Source organism: Aplysia californica, unplaced genomic scaffold (genome assembly GCF_000002075.1).
Source record: "Aplysia californica isolate F4 #8 unplaced genomic scaffold, AplCal3.0 scaffold00141, whole genome shotgun sequence".
Lineage (NCBI taxonomy): Eukaryota > Metazoa > Mollusca > Gastropoda > Aplysiida > Aplysiidae > Aplysia > Aplysia californica.
In genome coordinates this window covers 835,899-853,048 of record NW_004797411.1, presented here as the reverse complement: position 1 = coordinate 853,048, position 17,150 = coordinate 835,899, and the positions used below count along the sequence as shown (strand labels likewise).

The 17,150-nt window shown below is 39.6% G+C and overlaps 1 protein-coding gene across 2 annotated transcripts in view; it reads left to right on the top strand.

Moving 5' to 3' along the window:
- The window catches only part of LOC101858624 (ELKS/Rab6-interacting/CAST family member 1), a 178,013-nt gene that overhangs the window by 96,638 nt on the left and 64,225 nt on the right, over window positions 1-17,150 (top strand). For both annotated transcript variants that reach the window (XM_005096891.3, XM_005096892.2), the window contains exon 18: window positions 7,774-7,891. In XM_005096891.3, the coding sequence (XP_005096948.1) occupies window positions 7,774-7,891 (118 nt within the window). The remainder of the gene's footprint in view (window positions 1-7,773; window positions 7,892-17,150) is intronic.

Below are 17,150 nucleotides of genomic sequence, written 5' to 3'. Positions count from 1 at the left end.
ATTTTTTTATTTTTTTTAATTTAAAAAAAAATTATTATGTTTCGAGGGGTTAAACCAAATCTGCGTTCAGGGGGAATCTTACTACATTATTAACTAATATTCCATGGGCATCTTTACTCCGAAAAGATCTCAATCTAGACTGACATCTTCTTCTATTATCTATTTATGGTGGCCGAATTTTGCTATTCAAAAGGTTTTTTAATAGCTGCATCGATCGACATGCGGTTTTCGCCAAAAGAATCTTTTGGCATATTCTCCAGATCATAACGCCCTTCGTTTTTTTCAGTTTTGAGACAGTTTTGCTGGAAAAAGCTTAACTTCTTTATTTCGTCGATCGCTTTTGTAGGCCGACGCTTCTGAATCTGTAAATTTAGAAAATCCGCCAGGTTTGTTTATTTCAATTATAATTTATAATAAAAAGTACTTAAAGTTATTTAAAGCAAGCATTCGGACAGACATGTTCGACTATAACAGTGGTCCAATCATTGACAAAATCTCAACTAAAACAAATCGACAAGGCGGCAGGTAAAATCAAAAGTAGCTATACAACATATTATAACATTTACGGCGAGTTGGACTTACGTGACCTACGGTAGGCTAAGTTGAGTGTGACACAATTCATGATGTGTCATATCGTTTGCATGTACAGTGTGTGTGTGTGGGGGGGGGGGGGGGGGGAGAAAGCTGTGCACTTTGGTGTTTATGAAAATTCAGTCAGTGACTTCGCATGACCTTAGTCTGGTACCACATCGTCATCTCATCTCCTCATTTGGTGGGGAGACTCGTTTTAGGGGGCAAAAAAGATTGAATGAAAAGTAGGCTCCGAATGTTAGATCTACCACAGATCTATGTCATGTGCATCTCAAATCATGTTTACCCAATCTCTATGAAAACAAGGAGCTAGGAAAAAAGGAAGAAAAAGATGGGGGGTGAGGATATCACTCGTAAAGAAAAGTGATACACTAAATTGATAAATAGGTAGTGGGTAATCTATTTTTTTAAAAGAAGAAAGATCCCATTTATTAATCATTAGTTACAGAGCACGAAAACGTCATTCCCGTCTGTAACAGGATTCAGTCATACACAGTGATATCACATCAGTCTCTGCGATCCTGTTTTTGCCGAGGCCTGCTGTTTGCTGACATGAATAAGAAGTAATCCGTTGAACATATTTTACTCGGAGTCCGGTATCGGTGGATACGAGATTCGCTTTAAAGGAATTCATAAGTTTACAACGCTATAGCTAATCATACACGTGTGAAAATTCCTGTCGTTCCTTTCGAAAAGCTTTGAGGTGAACTTTTTAATGCTATTATGATAATGAACGACAGTAAAAATGACCAATGTAATACTGTGGCCGCGCCAGGACAAAAATGTTCAGCTCTACGGCGGCAAGTATGTAAGTTAGCAAAACGTTCATCAAAGTGTCCCTTTCATTGTTAGCTTGTGTAAGATAAGGTAAGCTCTATTATATTGACCAAACATATGACGAAACGTGCAGTGTGCCCTCATGAGATCTGTGACACAGAATACTCTTACATATAACATCATCTCCACACATCATATCACCCCCCCCTCTCTCTCTCTCTCTCTCTCTCTCTCTCTCTCTCATTCTCTCTCTCTCTCTCTCTCTCTCTCTCTCTCTCTCTCTCTCTCTCTCTCTCTCTCTCTCATACGTGTTCATTTTCTCACGTTTTATCCCATGCCCCCAAACAAAAAGCCAACAATCAATATTTATTGTTGTGTTGCGATCAGGCGCTTAACTGTCACACTCGTGAGACTTGCGTTCGGTTCCTACTGGGATATGTTATCCCTCTAAGCCCGGGTTAGCACTGACGGTGACAGACAGGTTGGAAAGCCAGCTTCCTAAATGATCTGAATTGTGTCATTAGACGTGTAAAAATCCTGCATTGCATCCCCCCCCCCCCACACACACACAAACAAAAAGAGGACCAACAAGCACAAAAAAACAAAAAAAACACCACACACACATCAAGGTAAATTCACGGGCGAACCAGGGGAAAAGACAACCTGAAATGTACACTAAATTGAACACAACTTCTTGGAGGGTACAGAATGAACTTACGAAAAAAACCAGATTGCGCTAAAATAAAGATCAGTGAGAAACGCGATAAAGTTTTTCCAAACACAAAAGCAAACTTGTTGGTTCCGTTGGTGAAAACAGTCCAACGGGCTTTGGGATTGAAAGAAAATAGTAGCGACGATCATTAAAAAAACTGTTACAGATTCCATTCCGCGCGGCAGTCTCTGACTGAATATTGACGTCATGGTCATATTTTTTAGTACCGGGGATTCATTGTGTTCAAAATCCGGAGTGGGGCTGGGACTCAAACACCTTCTCCCCTTGTACATCTCCCTTGTCCAGTCCAGGCTTGACTACGGCTGTCAAGTCTACGGATCGGCAAAACCACATATCTTAAAAATGCTAGACCCAATACCTAACCAAGGACTCCGCCTCGCTCTGGGGGCTTTCCGCACTTCTCCGGTGGAGAGCCTCCAGGCCGAGGCCAACCACTCTCACTCAGACGCACACAACTCTCACTACGATACGCAGTTAAACAGAGCTCAACACCGGAAAATCCAGCGCACGACTGCATTTTTAAAACAAACCCAGAAACCATAAACAGATTCCAAAACAACGAAAATCTCATCAAACCCTTCGGCCTCAGAATCCTTGAGGACCTCAAAGCACAGACACCAAAACTGTTAAAGCAGAATACAAAAAACTTATAGATAAATACCCCGGTGCGGAGCTCATCTTCATAGATGGCTCCAAGAAAGACAATGAAGTGGGCGACGCAGCCCTATCTTCCAACAGTACACACCAGAGGAGACTCCATCCTGAAGCCTCCATTTTCTCTGCGGAGGCCACTGCCATCGAAATGGCACTGGACTCCGTAGAAAATTCTCCTAACAAATCTTCTCTTTTCCTTTCTGACTCTCTGTCTTGCATCACCTCACTAACAAACTACACACTCTTACATCCAAAAATAGTTAGGCTACAACAGAAAATTCATACACTATCCGAAACAGGAAAAACCATCATGTTTGCATGGATAACTAGCCATTGGGGCATCCGAGGAAACGAGTAGGTAGACGACTTGGCCAAGAAAGCGTGATCCCTTCTGTTGGGATCAACGACAAACACTCTCCCACAGACTGACTTTAGAAATAAAGTAAAAAAGTACACCTCCAGTCAGTGGGAGAGCCACTGGGAAAAACAGAAAAACAATAAACTATATTTTGTTATTAAACCCAAACTAAAACAGCGAAATCCTTCGGACCTCTCCAGAAGAGACGAAGTCATTTTTACTCGATTGCGCATCGGACACACGGCCCTGACCCACAAATACCTCTTACAGGGAGATGAAAAGCCGTTCTGTGTCGGATGCGACACAGATCTTACCATTTGACACATCTTAACCGAATGTCTGGACTTTGGAGAGATCCGAAGGAAATATTATAAATGCAAGAAATTGCAAGACATTTTTTCCGTCGTTGGTCCCAGCAGTAATTTGAATTTTGTGAAGGCCATTGGCCTTTATGGTAACTTGTAAAGTGAAACAATATTGTTTAAAAAAATGTATTGTTATTTATATGAGTTGTTTTAAATCGCAAATATATTTACACTGAATTTTAGTATTTTAGTTTTAGCATTTTAAAGTCTAATGTCGACAAACTATTTCGAATGCTACCAACTTGTGTTTCGCGCGCTCATATGACCTTACGCAGTTGCGAGCACCGTAAAACCCTGTACTACTAACTAACTAACGAATAGGTGTTCGCAAAAATCCGGTCCGAACATTTTATACGCCTGTTCATGCTAGGTGTATCTCGAAAAGTACTCTTTGGTCTGTTGGGCTGCGTTTCAAGGAATTTTGCGTTGAAGTGTAGGGTTGATGACAATAATAGGCCAACTTTTTAATATCTAAGATGTATGCTGTAAATCCTCAATTACATGTTACCCACTTCAGGTTAAAAGAGACGTATTGGAACCTTTGTTTGCACTGGCTTTCATTAATGAACCTATGGGTCATGTTGGTCATCCAACGTTTAGACACCAATGCAAAGACGTGAAAAATACTATACAGAGCCACTAGTTTTTAGATTAAAGTGAACAACCTATAGTCTGCTCGTAATATTTTTTGCCTGCAATGACACGAGCCTGATAAAAGGAAAAGTGACTCAAGTTGTAATGTGAAGATCAAAAGGAACTAACGAAGACAGAAATTAAGAAACAAACAAATACAAGAAGACTTTGATGAATAACCCAGTATGAAAATGTTTAAATTTCCTTTCCTTGATGGCAAAATTATCCAATCTGTATTTCGAACGTTTGGGTTGTTTGGTATTGATTGATAGTTCTCTGTCATATTATGACATAACACACAGTTAGAGCCACGATTACCATGGGTGAAAAATAATTTAAGTACTCTCCGTCACCTCTGTGCTGCTTGAAAGCCCCTAAAAGCCCAGGTAGTATTACCTTTGATGTCTATTCTTACTGCTTATTTAGGAATCACATACTCTACTTGCCTTTTTTCCTCTGTGAATTAAGAGGAACACCACTGCCTAGGATCGATACCCTCCTCATAATATTTGGAAAGTGGGCAAGAAGAGATCTATCAATTATTGGGAAATTGCACTTAATTAAAACTTTTGGAATAACGCAGTTTCTTTTTGTAATGCAGAGCATAGCGTTACCAGAAGATGTCTTTAGCCAAGTGAGCAGAAATCTTTTTAGATTTCTGTAGAAAAAGGGTTTTAACAATAAAAGAGCTTTTGGAAACGTTAAAGGGAAGGTTATATGTAATGAGCTAGAAAACGGAGGTCTGAAAATGATTAACATGACTAACTTTCAAGATTCCATTCTCTTGAGCTGGGCGGAGGCACTTCTTGCTCCAAAAGCGCAACGATGGAAAAGTATGGCAGTCGCTGTACTCAAAGATGTTGGTGGGTTGCAGGTTTTTAGAAGCAAGGTAAAAGCAAATAAATTTAAAGGGCTCACGCTATATCTAGTAAGTTTTGGAGAAGTGTGATAATTAAATGGTTGGTATACTCTAATAAAGACACAGACTGCGTCCTCTCGTTAAACGACTCTATTTTCAATACGGTAACGAATATATTATAACCTATAAAAATCAAACCCTTTTTTTACCATCTTGCAAACAAATGGGCATTTTAGTAATAAGGATATAATAACCCAGGATGGACGATTACAGTCTTTAGAAGAGTTTAGAGTAAAATATGGAAGCAATCCACATTGTGTTTTAGACTACCATGTTAAATGCGATGAGGAATGTGTAGATCTATTTTAAGGATGGCAACTTTTATTTCAGGGATGCAATTGTAGGTACTATAGGGAGAAATGTTTTCTTTTAGCAATAAGTAAAATTAAGCCACCACTGTACATAGGAATTTGAAAAGGAAAATATGGTGTTGATATAAATTAAAAACGTTGCAAATAGTCTAAGGAAACACGTTTGAGAACGTTAAATTGGAAAGTACTACATAATATCTATCCCACTAACATACTACTCTTCAAAATGAAATTAAGGGAATCTAAAAATTGCAAATATTGTAATGAGGCTGATTTTATAGAGCATTTGTTTTTATAACTGTAAGAAGGTCCATCCACTTTGGAGAGAAATTTAAAAAGATTTACGGGTTCGCGTAGGTACATCAATTGTAATTAATGAGAAAATTGTTTACTTTGGGTAGTGAAGGGAATCGATGTAGATCACCAGGAATAGGGGTTAACAAATGCAGCTATTCCAATCGGAAAATTAACTGTACCTAAAAGTAAGAATGGGAAAGTAAGAAATATCATAGAAATGTAAGAGAATCAATGTAGTCTCAGGCAATGGTGGGCTAAGAGCTGAAGGTTACGCTTCCAGTCTCCATCTTATGCCACTTTTGTTTCGTCCCCACATGAGAGTGAGCGAGCTTAAGTGGAAGACTGTTATACCTCTCTGGTTATACATAGCAATGTTTGTATGTGTGTGTGTGTGTGTGTGTGTGTGTGTGTGTGTGTGTGTGTGTGTGGGTGGGTTTGCGCGCGTGTGTGTGTGTGTGTGTGTGTGTGTGTGAGTGTGTGTGTGTATGTGTGTGTTTACGCAATTTAATTATCCAATTGTACTTTTTTGACATATCTTTGCCTTCAGCTATTCTTAATCAGACTTAATGGTGCCATTCGAGGTCACGTGTCATCACATGAGGATAGAATAGGGAAGTAATTTGATATAACCTTTCCTGCACTTAATACTAACTGGTCTGTCTTTTAATGCCCGTGGTGTCTGAGTTGTCGCAGGGCGCAATTCCGCTTTCGTTCTTGCAGTACTGTGTCTTGCTTTTTCTGTGCATACGATATCTATTTATATACAATCGGTGAATTCGCTGATATCACTTTAGGAAGAGGCAATCCTGTAATTCTCTGGTCGTCTGGGCATGGTTTTCCAGGATTTGTACATGTTTCGACGATCACAGAAGTGCCTCGGGACCGTTTGCAAATGACGATAGCGATAACTTCTAGGCACACAACTTAGTCTGCAATAACTATGAAAATTAATATTACAAAGATTATTGGCCGCACTCCTTTCACTGTTTTGAAAATATGATAGCATAGACATAGGGTAACAGTAACCAACACACTTAGGATGTCATCATGTTATTTTTCAGCAAACGTTTTTTAAATAATAGGGATGAAGATGACGAATTATTTCCAAATTTTTGGTCACTCTATGCGAGGAGTTGGGAATGAGGGTTTTGTCCTGTCCCCTATGCCCAGGACAGCCTTGCGGGGATCTAGAGTAAACGCCAAACAAACTTAACACTAAGACTAATATGCTCACTGATTCCAACATCAGAACATCATCATCGCCACCATAAATCATCGTTATCATGATCACCATCACACTTACTATTACCGTCACCGTCACCGTCACCATCACCATCATCACCACCACCATCATCATCATCATCATCATCATCATCATCATCATCATTATCATCATCATCATCATCATCATCATCATCATCATCATCATCACCGACTTAACAATTCCCCTTTTTCTTGTTTCGTTTTTCTATAAAACACAACAATTTGCACCATACTAATACATTCTTACGTAACCAACAAATATGGGCACCAAAATCAGGACACAGGACAAAAAAAAGAGGGACACCACTCAAACGTTTGTTTCTGCTGAAATATTGTTTTATCATAACTCGGATTCATTGGTCACAGTTTAAGTAAATTAATGTTTAGAACAAAGAATATTTGATGGATTTGTTTATGTAAACTGTAAAGACTCTTCTTTGGCTTTTTCTCGAAAACACAGCAATGGGGCTTTGTGCGGTAGTTTCTATTTAAAAGAATCTTCATCAAAGTACATGTATCTTGAAACTTCTCATTATTATCTCTCATTACTATTCAGAATGATCTAATATCAAAATCGTAGAGAAATATACTTGAAAAGGGCAGTGTTCTAATTGCGACCTCACTACGAATTTTTAACTGGTGAGCTGCTTCAACTCTGGCTTTCAAAGTCAACTAGTGGAGATTGGGATACTGTGTTCTAGAAGAAGCATAGCTACAGACATGCCGTTTTAGATAAATGTCCTCAATCGAGACTCACCTCACGTCTTTTGCCCGTGAGGTCGAACAGCAAGATCGTTACATTTATTCACACCACAGACGCCATTAAACATTTCTTAGCGCTTTTTCCAATTTTCTCCCCTTTCTTCCTCCAGGCAACAAAGACTATGAGGACCGAATAACTGACATTACTTTGCTAAGGAGAGAGATCAGAACTTTAAGGAGGAAACTGAAGTTGCTGGACAATACCAAATACGTGAATAGCGAGCTCAGGTGAGTGTGCTCAATAATAATATATAGGATGAAAAAAGCAAGGACGTGTAAAAACAAGTATGAAGAATATTAATATACAGATTCAAATACACGTTATTAAGTTTAAAGAGGATAGGCATTGCACAATTTATTTTTAACCTGTGCAAGGGCTGTCCCAAAATTAAGGTGAGCAAGACCATTACTCAAAAAACAACATCTAATGCATCGATTTCCAAAACCACAGCATCATCCTTGAACTCACTAATAAATTCGATACTTCAGAACTACAAAGTTCTGCCATGACATTTGTGGCCATTTTGAGTCATTAGGGCAATCCAAAACTAAAGGCTCTGTTTGTTCTATAAAAACCATAAGATAATTCGGAGTCGTAATCAAGATACCCACCGAATTACATTGTTCTGTCTGAATACCTGAAGAACTTTTTCAGAATAACAAAGTTCTATCTGCAAGAGAAGAATTGTGTTACGATACGTTTAAATGAGGCGCTCGTCAGCGTTAGGTCAAGTAAAGTTATTGTTAGCATCTTAAAGGTTGTTTCTTTACCAGACATCTATCTAGAATAGAAGTCGAGATATTCACGATTGCAGAAGATGGGGATTATCTGCTGTCAGAGGTAAAACTAGAGAGAAAATGGCTTACTAAACAGAAAAGCAAGAGAAGACAATACCAAAGTACACATAAACTAAATACACCAGCAATTTTGGGGGATAATCTGGTTTGGGCCCCAACGAGAGTGTTTGAAAGTAGATTTTTTTTACTGAATCAGAACGAGTTTTATAAACAATTAGATTTACCGTTTAAAGCATTAACACCTGACAATGAATAAAATAGCTATCAAGGTTCAAAATTATTCACAACGTAGAAAATGTCACGCGGCATGCAAAATATAAAAAGCCGGTCTTTGTACAATCACACAATCATGTAATGAAGATGAACATACTTTATGTCTTCATGCAACCAGAGGCAGTGTTTGGTTATACGAAGACTTGTGTTTCGCGCTCTCATATAACCTTACGCAGTTGCGAGCGCCGTAAAACCCTATACTACTATACTATACGAAGACTCTGAAAATCTACTGTGGAACTTGAATTCAACGAGGTCGCCGGGCCTACCTAAAACCTCGTTGAATCCGAGTGTTCGTTATAGCAAACATGAGGTTTTGTGTAGATAATTACAGGCATTAGACAAGTAATGTATAAAGAGAAGTCATAAGTAGTGCCTGAAATGCCTGCATATGACGAGCTGTGTAAAAAAAGAACCGATTCGTTCAAATGCACACCTGTGTCGTCTCGATTGTTTACCAACAAGTTGTGTTGCTGTGTAGAGCTTAGCACATGGCAACTTTTGATTCAATAGACAAGCGCACAATTCATTATGTAGATATCTACGTCAAGACTAGCTTATCATGGTAATAGTGATCAGTTGCCGAGGGGGAAAAAAGACTGTAACGCATTTGTATCTACGACTTTCAACGCCCGAATCGCAAGCACCCCCCCCCCCTTCCCGACACGCACACACAGCCTCACGTGTGCAGGCCGCCCTTCCGACCCCGACACACGCCAGAGTAGACACGTGCGCGAGTCAACAACGCATGTGTTGGTACGAATAAAGGCCACTGATTGGTCGCATGCAATCGGCTAAGTGAATATGAATAATGGGAATAGATAAAGTTCGTTCTGGGAGAAAAAATTGCGAAGGCACGTCTGTGGGGACTGTTCACCCTGGAAGCGACCTCGTTGAATCCGAGCTCGATGATAAAAGTGCTCATTGAATCCAGGTTATTTTTATTGATTTAAAAAAAAGAAAAAAAGTGGGAATCTATCTCATCTCGTTGAATCCGAGTTCTCGTTGAATCCGAGCTCGTTGAATCCAAGTTCCACTGTATTTTTATGGAATTTGTATGAGGATTGCTGGTTTTTCAGTGAACAATTTTTGCTTGCTACTCCATGCATGCTAATATGACCTCAATAGTCATTTTGCAGTTGCCAGCGCTGTAAGATACTTACCAAAACAAACAAAACCTTTTCATTGCACAAGAAACTCATAAACCCATATTTTGCCACCACCATAATTTCCTCCTAAACTTAAAGTCCCTCTTTTTTCTTTATCGTCCATTTACTCAAAATGCTGTTTTTCTTTCTACTTTTTTAAAATAACTGCTCCATTCTTCATGAAATTCCTGCAGAATGAAGAGAAAAAGAAACACTAAAAAGTGTCTGTTGAATTGCCAATATATTGAAAAAAAATTTCTTGGTGAATTTTTTTGGGGTAGCCATTAATACTACTTCAGGAAAAAAAATACAATAAAGGTTTTCTAACTTGTTAAAGAAAAACCTTACAAAACTTGTGTAGAACTACTTTTTCTTAACATGTTTTCAAAATCAAACCAGTTTTCACAGAAAATAAGTGAGGCATTAACTGTTTGAAACACACAAACAATATCCAATTTGGACTCTGTCTCTATGCCAATGAAACGTTTCCCTAACGTTTCATTGTATATTTGAATACTCCCCACTCACTGTGCTTGGTATATGTCTTACATGTGGTGAAATTTGGTTTTAAATAAGCCAAATAGTGATCAGCAGCACCCCCCCCCCTCACACACACCTCTGTTTTGTACTGTTTGAATATAATATATTAACTTATTTTTCACAAATCAGCGCAAGAAACGATTCTATTAGGTTGTCTACTCCAACCAGCGCAGATCTGATCTCGAAGCATAAATCTAGGAGGACGTTATGTCGGCTTATGCGCAGAACTGGGAGAAATGTGAAAGGGGGGGGGTTAACTTCAGATGTATAGCGGGCTTTACAGCTTCATTATCAAGGTACTTGCTCTCAAAGTAAAGAGGGCGACCTCCCCTCTTTTATGAAAAAAATAAGGTCATTTCCGTGGCTCTTAGTCAACGGGTTTTCGTTTGAATGACCTTACCCCCGGAAGTCTTTGTGACTAAACAGGTGATCGAGCCGATCCATCCGTGGAGCCCAGGGTGTTGTCGTTTCCCCAAAGGATTAGTAAACCCTTTGATCCGTGTAGTATGAAGGACGGTACTTAGGCTCAAATAATTTGATGTGTAGGTTCGAAATTAGGTGAAAACAAGGCAGAAAGAAGAATTTTTCTCCTCATGTCATCCTGATGGGGAAGTCAGATTGTCCAGTACACTAGATGACAAGCATTCGAGGAGCACTTCAATTTGGGGGGGGGGGACAAAAATGTTCTGCTAGTCATACAAATGTACTGACTTAGATAAAAACGTTACTTCAACAGTATAAAATGAACACAAATACACTATCCTTATTTAGTTGTAATGGTTACACTTTATTACAGTTGTTTGACTTTGACATCATAAATTAGGAAAAACGTCAATGAAAGTGAAAGAAAATAAGTCAAACAATACAGTACCAGTATCCAGTTGGGCGGGGGGGGGGTGTTCTGACGCCAAAACGGCAACAAAAACACTACACTCTATACTAGCTGGCAACAGTAGCTCTGTGAAAAATTACTATATCATACCAATAGGCAATACACTGTCTGAACATGCTCACAATCAAATGAACATATTCTAAGAGTCAATAGCTCTCAAGTATAGGAGAACAGTCTAAAAATTCTCAGAGAACAGGTGAAGGCAAATATCATACCAAAATCTCATAGGGGGCGTAAACGATAATACATATGAAATGAGAACAATGTGAATGATCATATTGAACAGTTGAAATGACGGTCAATACTCTCATGATAGCAAATAGAAATGGAACGGAATGTGGTTATCACAGCTATTGATGGTAAAAAAGAAAGAAACAATCTTCCTCCCCCTCCTTTCCCATAATGCAGAGGAAAACCTCACATTTCCTGCACATGTAGACCGTTTTTCTTCTGCAGCCAGTTCTTTTGCACCTTTGATTATTTTTCATTTCCTTTGTACCAGGGAAATGATCTACAACGTCAAACCAAGCATCAGTATAAACATTTTTGACAGATAGCATAGCTCTGGTTTATGTGAGTGTGTGAGATTCATCACAGACAGTGGCTTTTCTGCTTGTGATCAGAGCAATGGCTAAATCAAGTTTGAAATTATAGAGTGTAATAATAACATCTGATTTCAAGGTCCTGTAAAGTCGCCAAGCATTCACAACTCATAAGTCAAGCATGTGAAAAATGGTTGCCCTTTACCATTTCCTGCTTTTCTGGTTGTTCTTGTACAAGGAAAGCAACATGTCACGTCTGTCAACCCCACCCTTGTCAGCATTATACTCTTTTATGAGCCCCGGGCACTGGACATAAATGTGCTGCTTTCTACAGTGATCATATCTGCGCACCTCAAATTTTGCCTCAACACCATGGATATTTGAGGCCACCGTGACAACGTTATTATTGTCGAATCATTCGCAATGCATGACGTTCTCGTCCTTCAGCAAACGAAAGTCACACGATCCCCTGTCCCTGATACACTCTTCTTTGGTCAAGAAGTCTATTACGGTTACATTTCAGTGGTAAGACGAATCATAACATTAGCTGTACCCGATTAGTGATCGTCAGGGTAAGATGTGTAGCATTCCCTTCTGTCACGTTGCCTGCTGTTGCCTAATTGACCACAGCTTGGTGAAGAATTTTAGGCAGTCCAAGGTTAATAGAATATGAGGTTTGAAGTAAAGGCATGTTTCTACCTCTTCAACAGAACGCCTGAATTGTAATTTTTATCTTCGGGTAATAGGTCAGAATTGAGAGTAACAGGGGAGAATAGAAGATAAAGTAGGAAGGCGCGACAGCACGTGTCAAATAGCTAAACTTACAAAATTTGAGTTGAAAGTGGATCATTTATTCTTAATTAATAAGCAGAGGAATTATAATACTAAAGATTTGTCTTTACTTTTTTAACAAATCTCCGGGGTTGTGGTTATAAAATATTTTACTTAAATTGAGAGTAATAGGATTGATAAGCAGAGTAAAATGAACGACAAGCAATTTAACTTTCCTACATTGGTGATAATACGTGTAATAATGCTACATAATTTGGTTCTTTCCAGGTCTAGAATCTTCTATGTAGATATAATAATATGTAGGTCTAGATCTAGATCTTATATCAAGTTGCAAGTTTAGACATGCATTCTACGTTGTTGCAGAATCTTGGATGTAGACTGAACTAAAAACTAAGAATCGTTTTAGCAGAAAATTTTCATTACAGCAATTCCAATTAGCATAGTTGACTTCAGCACACGCAACTTAGATCTAGATTAGTTGTATGTAGGGTCGGTCCTACTGGTAGCTGATTTCTCAGATTGCACTTTTCATAAACCTTTGCTTTTTCCCCCACATGCACAACTGACTCACGTTAACAAAAATAAAGATGTAATAAAGGTTATCCCGAGAGAGCATTGGGCAGTGCGTACAGAACGGATAAAAAAGAATAAAGACACAAATCTGAGGAAGAAATCAAGTGTGATGACAACAAGACACGTGATGCCCCATCCTCAAGTGTGTTTTTCTTTACTAAAAATGCAGGCTTGCAATGACATCAGTGCGGAGAAAACAAAACAGAAAGTTGACATGAAATGAAAACATTACTGTGTCCAACCATTTGGGGTTGTTATGCCAGCTACAGAATCAGATCGATACACGTGTTCGTGCAAGATTCGTGATAACACAGAAGTGGATAGCTGACGCATTGTTTAGGCATTGTGTTTTTCAGGCAAGTCTACTCGTGCGTACAGAATACTATTTCTGCTCTCTGTGTTCCATCCTGTTACCTACTTCCCTCCTGTTACCATTATTTCGTCCAGTTACCGCTCCTCTTTACATGCCTTTTAAAAATTTCTAGAATTTTTTTTAAAAAGTGAGTATAGGATTAGCTTCACTTTATTGTTAAAAGGAATAGAAATTCATGTGATCAAAATAATAAGTTTAATCTCAGAGTGAGAATCACAAAATGAAGTTCTAAAATTTCATGCATTTTAAATTTTTGCACGTTAATTCGAAATTATTTTCTACAGATTACAAAATGTAAGTGTTCTTTCATTACATGTATTCACCTGATGAACTGACCTAGTTTCACCAAACGTGATCTTTCACTGGCCCTCTAAAATCGTTTCCAGCAACACAGCTCAATGATTTATGTTTTATTTATGATTTATGATTTATGAATCGGGAATGAACATTTGAAGTTGACCCAAATATTATAGGTACGTTCCAATTTAACGCAAATAAGCTCAGAAATTTCACATTTATGTCTTTGAATGAATGATTCATTCATTTTATCACTATGTGTTGAAGTTTTTCATTAAAGTTCATTTTCCGACAAATTAAAAATCTAAAATGTGCGTAGCCTTTTTTGAAAATGACGTTTGTGTGTATGCAGGCGTGTATGTGTGTGTGTGTGTGTGTGTGTGTGTGTGTGTGTGTGTGTGTGTGTGTGTGTGTGTGTGTGTGTGTGTGTGTGAGTGTCTGTGTGTGTATATACAAAAAGAGAATGAGAGAGAGAGAGAGAGTGAGAGAGAGAGAGAGTGAGAGAGAGAGAGAGTGAGAGAGAGAGAGAGTGAGAGAGAGAGAGAGAAAGAGAGAGAGAGAGAGAGAGAGAGAGAGAGAGAGAGAGAGAGAGAGAGAGAGAGAGAGAGAGAGAGAAATGGAGATGTGTACTTGAGAATAGCCACTGCATTCCCCCACCCCACCCCTACCCCTGTCCTTTTTTTTCTTTCCAAACATGAGACTCAAAAGCACGTCTCGAGGAGGAAGAATCTTATTATTAAGCAGCAAACTATTGATTTCTCTGGCTACCTCACATTTGGGACAAACGTCTTTCAAAGATATTGCTCATGTTACCATCACCTCGCTGTAGTAGCGATAAACGAGTTTCTCAAAGAAAAGCGCCACGGACCGGTACAATGAACAAAGTTGGAAGAAATAATGAGTTTACGCTTTCGTGCCTTTAACTGTTCTTCCTAACATTATTTAGCAATGGCCATTCCCCAAAGCTAATCAGAGAGCCTGGACGATCTACATTAAAGATTTAAACTAGAAGAGTGGCCACCATTCATTGGGCTGTAGAAGACGTATAAAGCCTTTGGAAAGAATTTACCACACGTTTTATTTTGTAACTAGGGCATGACACATTCTCATAAAACTAATCTTGCAAGTCCAGTTTACATGGTTCTGCTTGCAGAATTTGAAATATTATGTTAATGAGGTTTAGAAATGTCAAGTGATACGTTGTTTTCCATCAATAGTGACGACTGCCGTTACCTAGATTTTCACGGATTTAGTAAGTAGAAAATTAAAATATAATATACATGTTTTGTAAACACGCATGAATGTGTAATATTTCAGTTTTCTTCTTACACGCGCACGCACCCCCCCCCCACCGCCCCCCCCCACACGCATACACACACATATATACACAAAAACACACAGGCCCACACGTGCATGTGTAAATAAAAATTTAGTTCGTCCAATTTACACAGCCCTGAGAGTGCCAAGAGGTGGCTGTTTTAGTAACGTCTCTTTGTTGTCTGTGACCATGACCTTAGGGCAGAAAGTCAGTACCTTGTGTGACCACCGTCGGCTGCGGTAACGGCTTCACATAGAGTTCACGAAAGTGTCTATTTGTCGACCTGGGATCTGTACCCTTACCTGGAGTATGGTGGTGATTGCAGCAGGTTGAGCTGTCCCTTAAGAGCGTCCCAAACGTACCTGATTACGATTACGATTAAAATCAGGTGAACGAGCCGTATGAGGCAGAAAATTGATGTTGATCTGCCCCAGGTACTGTCTGTTACACGGCAGTATGAGGTCTCGCGTTGTCTTGCCGGAAGAAGAAATGTAGATGCCTTTAGAAAAAGGGCACCACATGAAGCTGAAAATCTTGGTCAATGTAACGCGGAGCTGAAACCCCATATGCTTGTTCACGACCCACTTTCTGGATTAACACTTGTCTAGTTCTAGAGCGATGACCCCCAAATCATGACGCTTGGCCCTACATAAGGGTCTAGCTCCTGGACGTTGGCATCAGCGAAGCACGTCAGACATGTGCACCACACATGGATGTGCCCATTTGACGGACAGACATAGAATTTGCTCCTGTCGGTGAGCAGCGCCCTTCTCTATTTTCTGTTCCTTTAGTTCACGTGAGTCTGTGCCCACAGAAGCCGGCCACGGCGGTGCTGAGGGGTCAAAACTGGCCTTCGACATGGTTGTGTACTCCAGAGACCTGTGGAGTGCAATGTCCACCGTACGGTACTGGTACTCAGGGCCCGTCCTATTCGTCAGATGGTGTTCCTGATGGTCTCGGCAGCTGTAAGAAAGAAATGGATGCATCCAGTATTGGCTCTCCGTGAGGCAATCCTGAGCTGCAGTTGTCACCCTTGGTTTTCCGGCTCCGGGAGGATGGCTGATTTTATTGGTGGCGCGAAATCGGTTCTGAAGACTGTGGATGGTGGAGACATGCACGCCTGTAATAGTTGCCACATATTAAAAAAACATATATGTACTAGGCTGTAATTGTCCAGTAGTCTCCTCAACTCTCCTCACGGTTTTCTGATGAAAGTCTCAGCATCGTGAAGAAACTGCTTTCGTTTCCAACTGAATTCCATATCTCAGGCTTCATATTTGTACGCCAGGTCTACGTGACCTCAAGAACACAAATTCATTCTCGAATGAAGTGACAAGTGAATACCCGTGATCAGTGATAGTTGTTTAGTTGTCTGTTGCATAAGTGACCAATAGGGGAATTGCATAGTTTGAATAAGGTCAATCTTGCAGGTTTAGACCATGCTTCAATGGAACTTGTGAACATTATTCACCCTATGGAAACTTTAGCCTGCGCTTTAAAGACGATTTAAATTTGTGCTTCTTTTGCCTCTGAGTACATCGTATACATACAGTGAAACTCGGATTCACGAGCTGGGATTCAACGAGAACTCGGATTCAACGAGATGAGACAGATCCCCCGGTTTTTTAAAATTATTCTTTAAAATCAATAAAAAACAACCCGGATTTAACGAGCACTTAAATAAGACAGCTCGGATTCAACGAGGTTGCTTCCAGGGTGAACAGTCCCCGCAGACGTGGCTTTGCTAATTTTTTCTCCCAAAACGAACTTTATCTATTCACGGAAACCATCCATTGCACCTGTATCGTGGACCATTTTTCACTTAGCTGATTGCAGTGCATGCGATTAATCAGCGGCCTTTTTTCCCCCATACCAACACATGCCTTGTTGGCAAGCGCACGTGTCTGCTCTGGCGTGTATCGGGGTCGAGGAGGAAGGGGG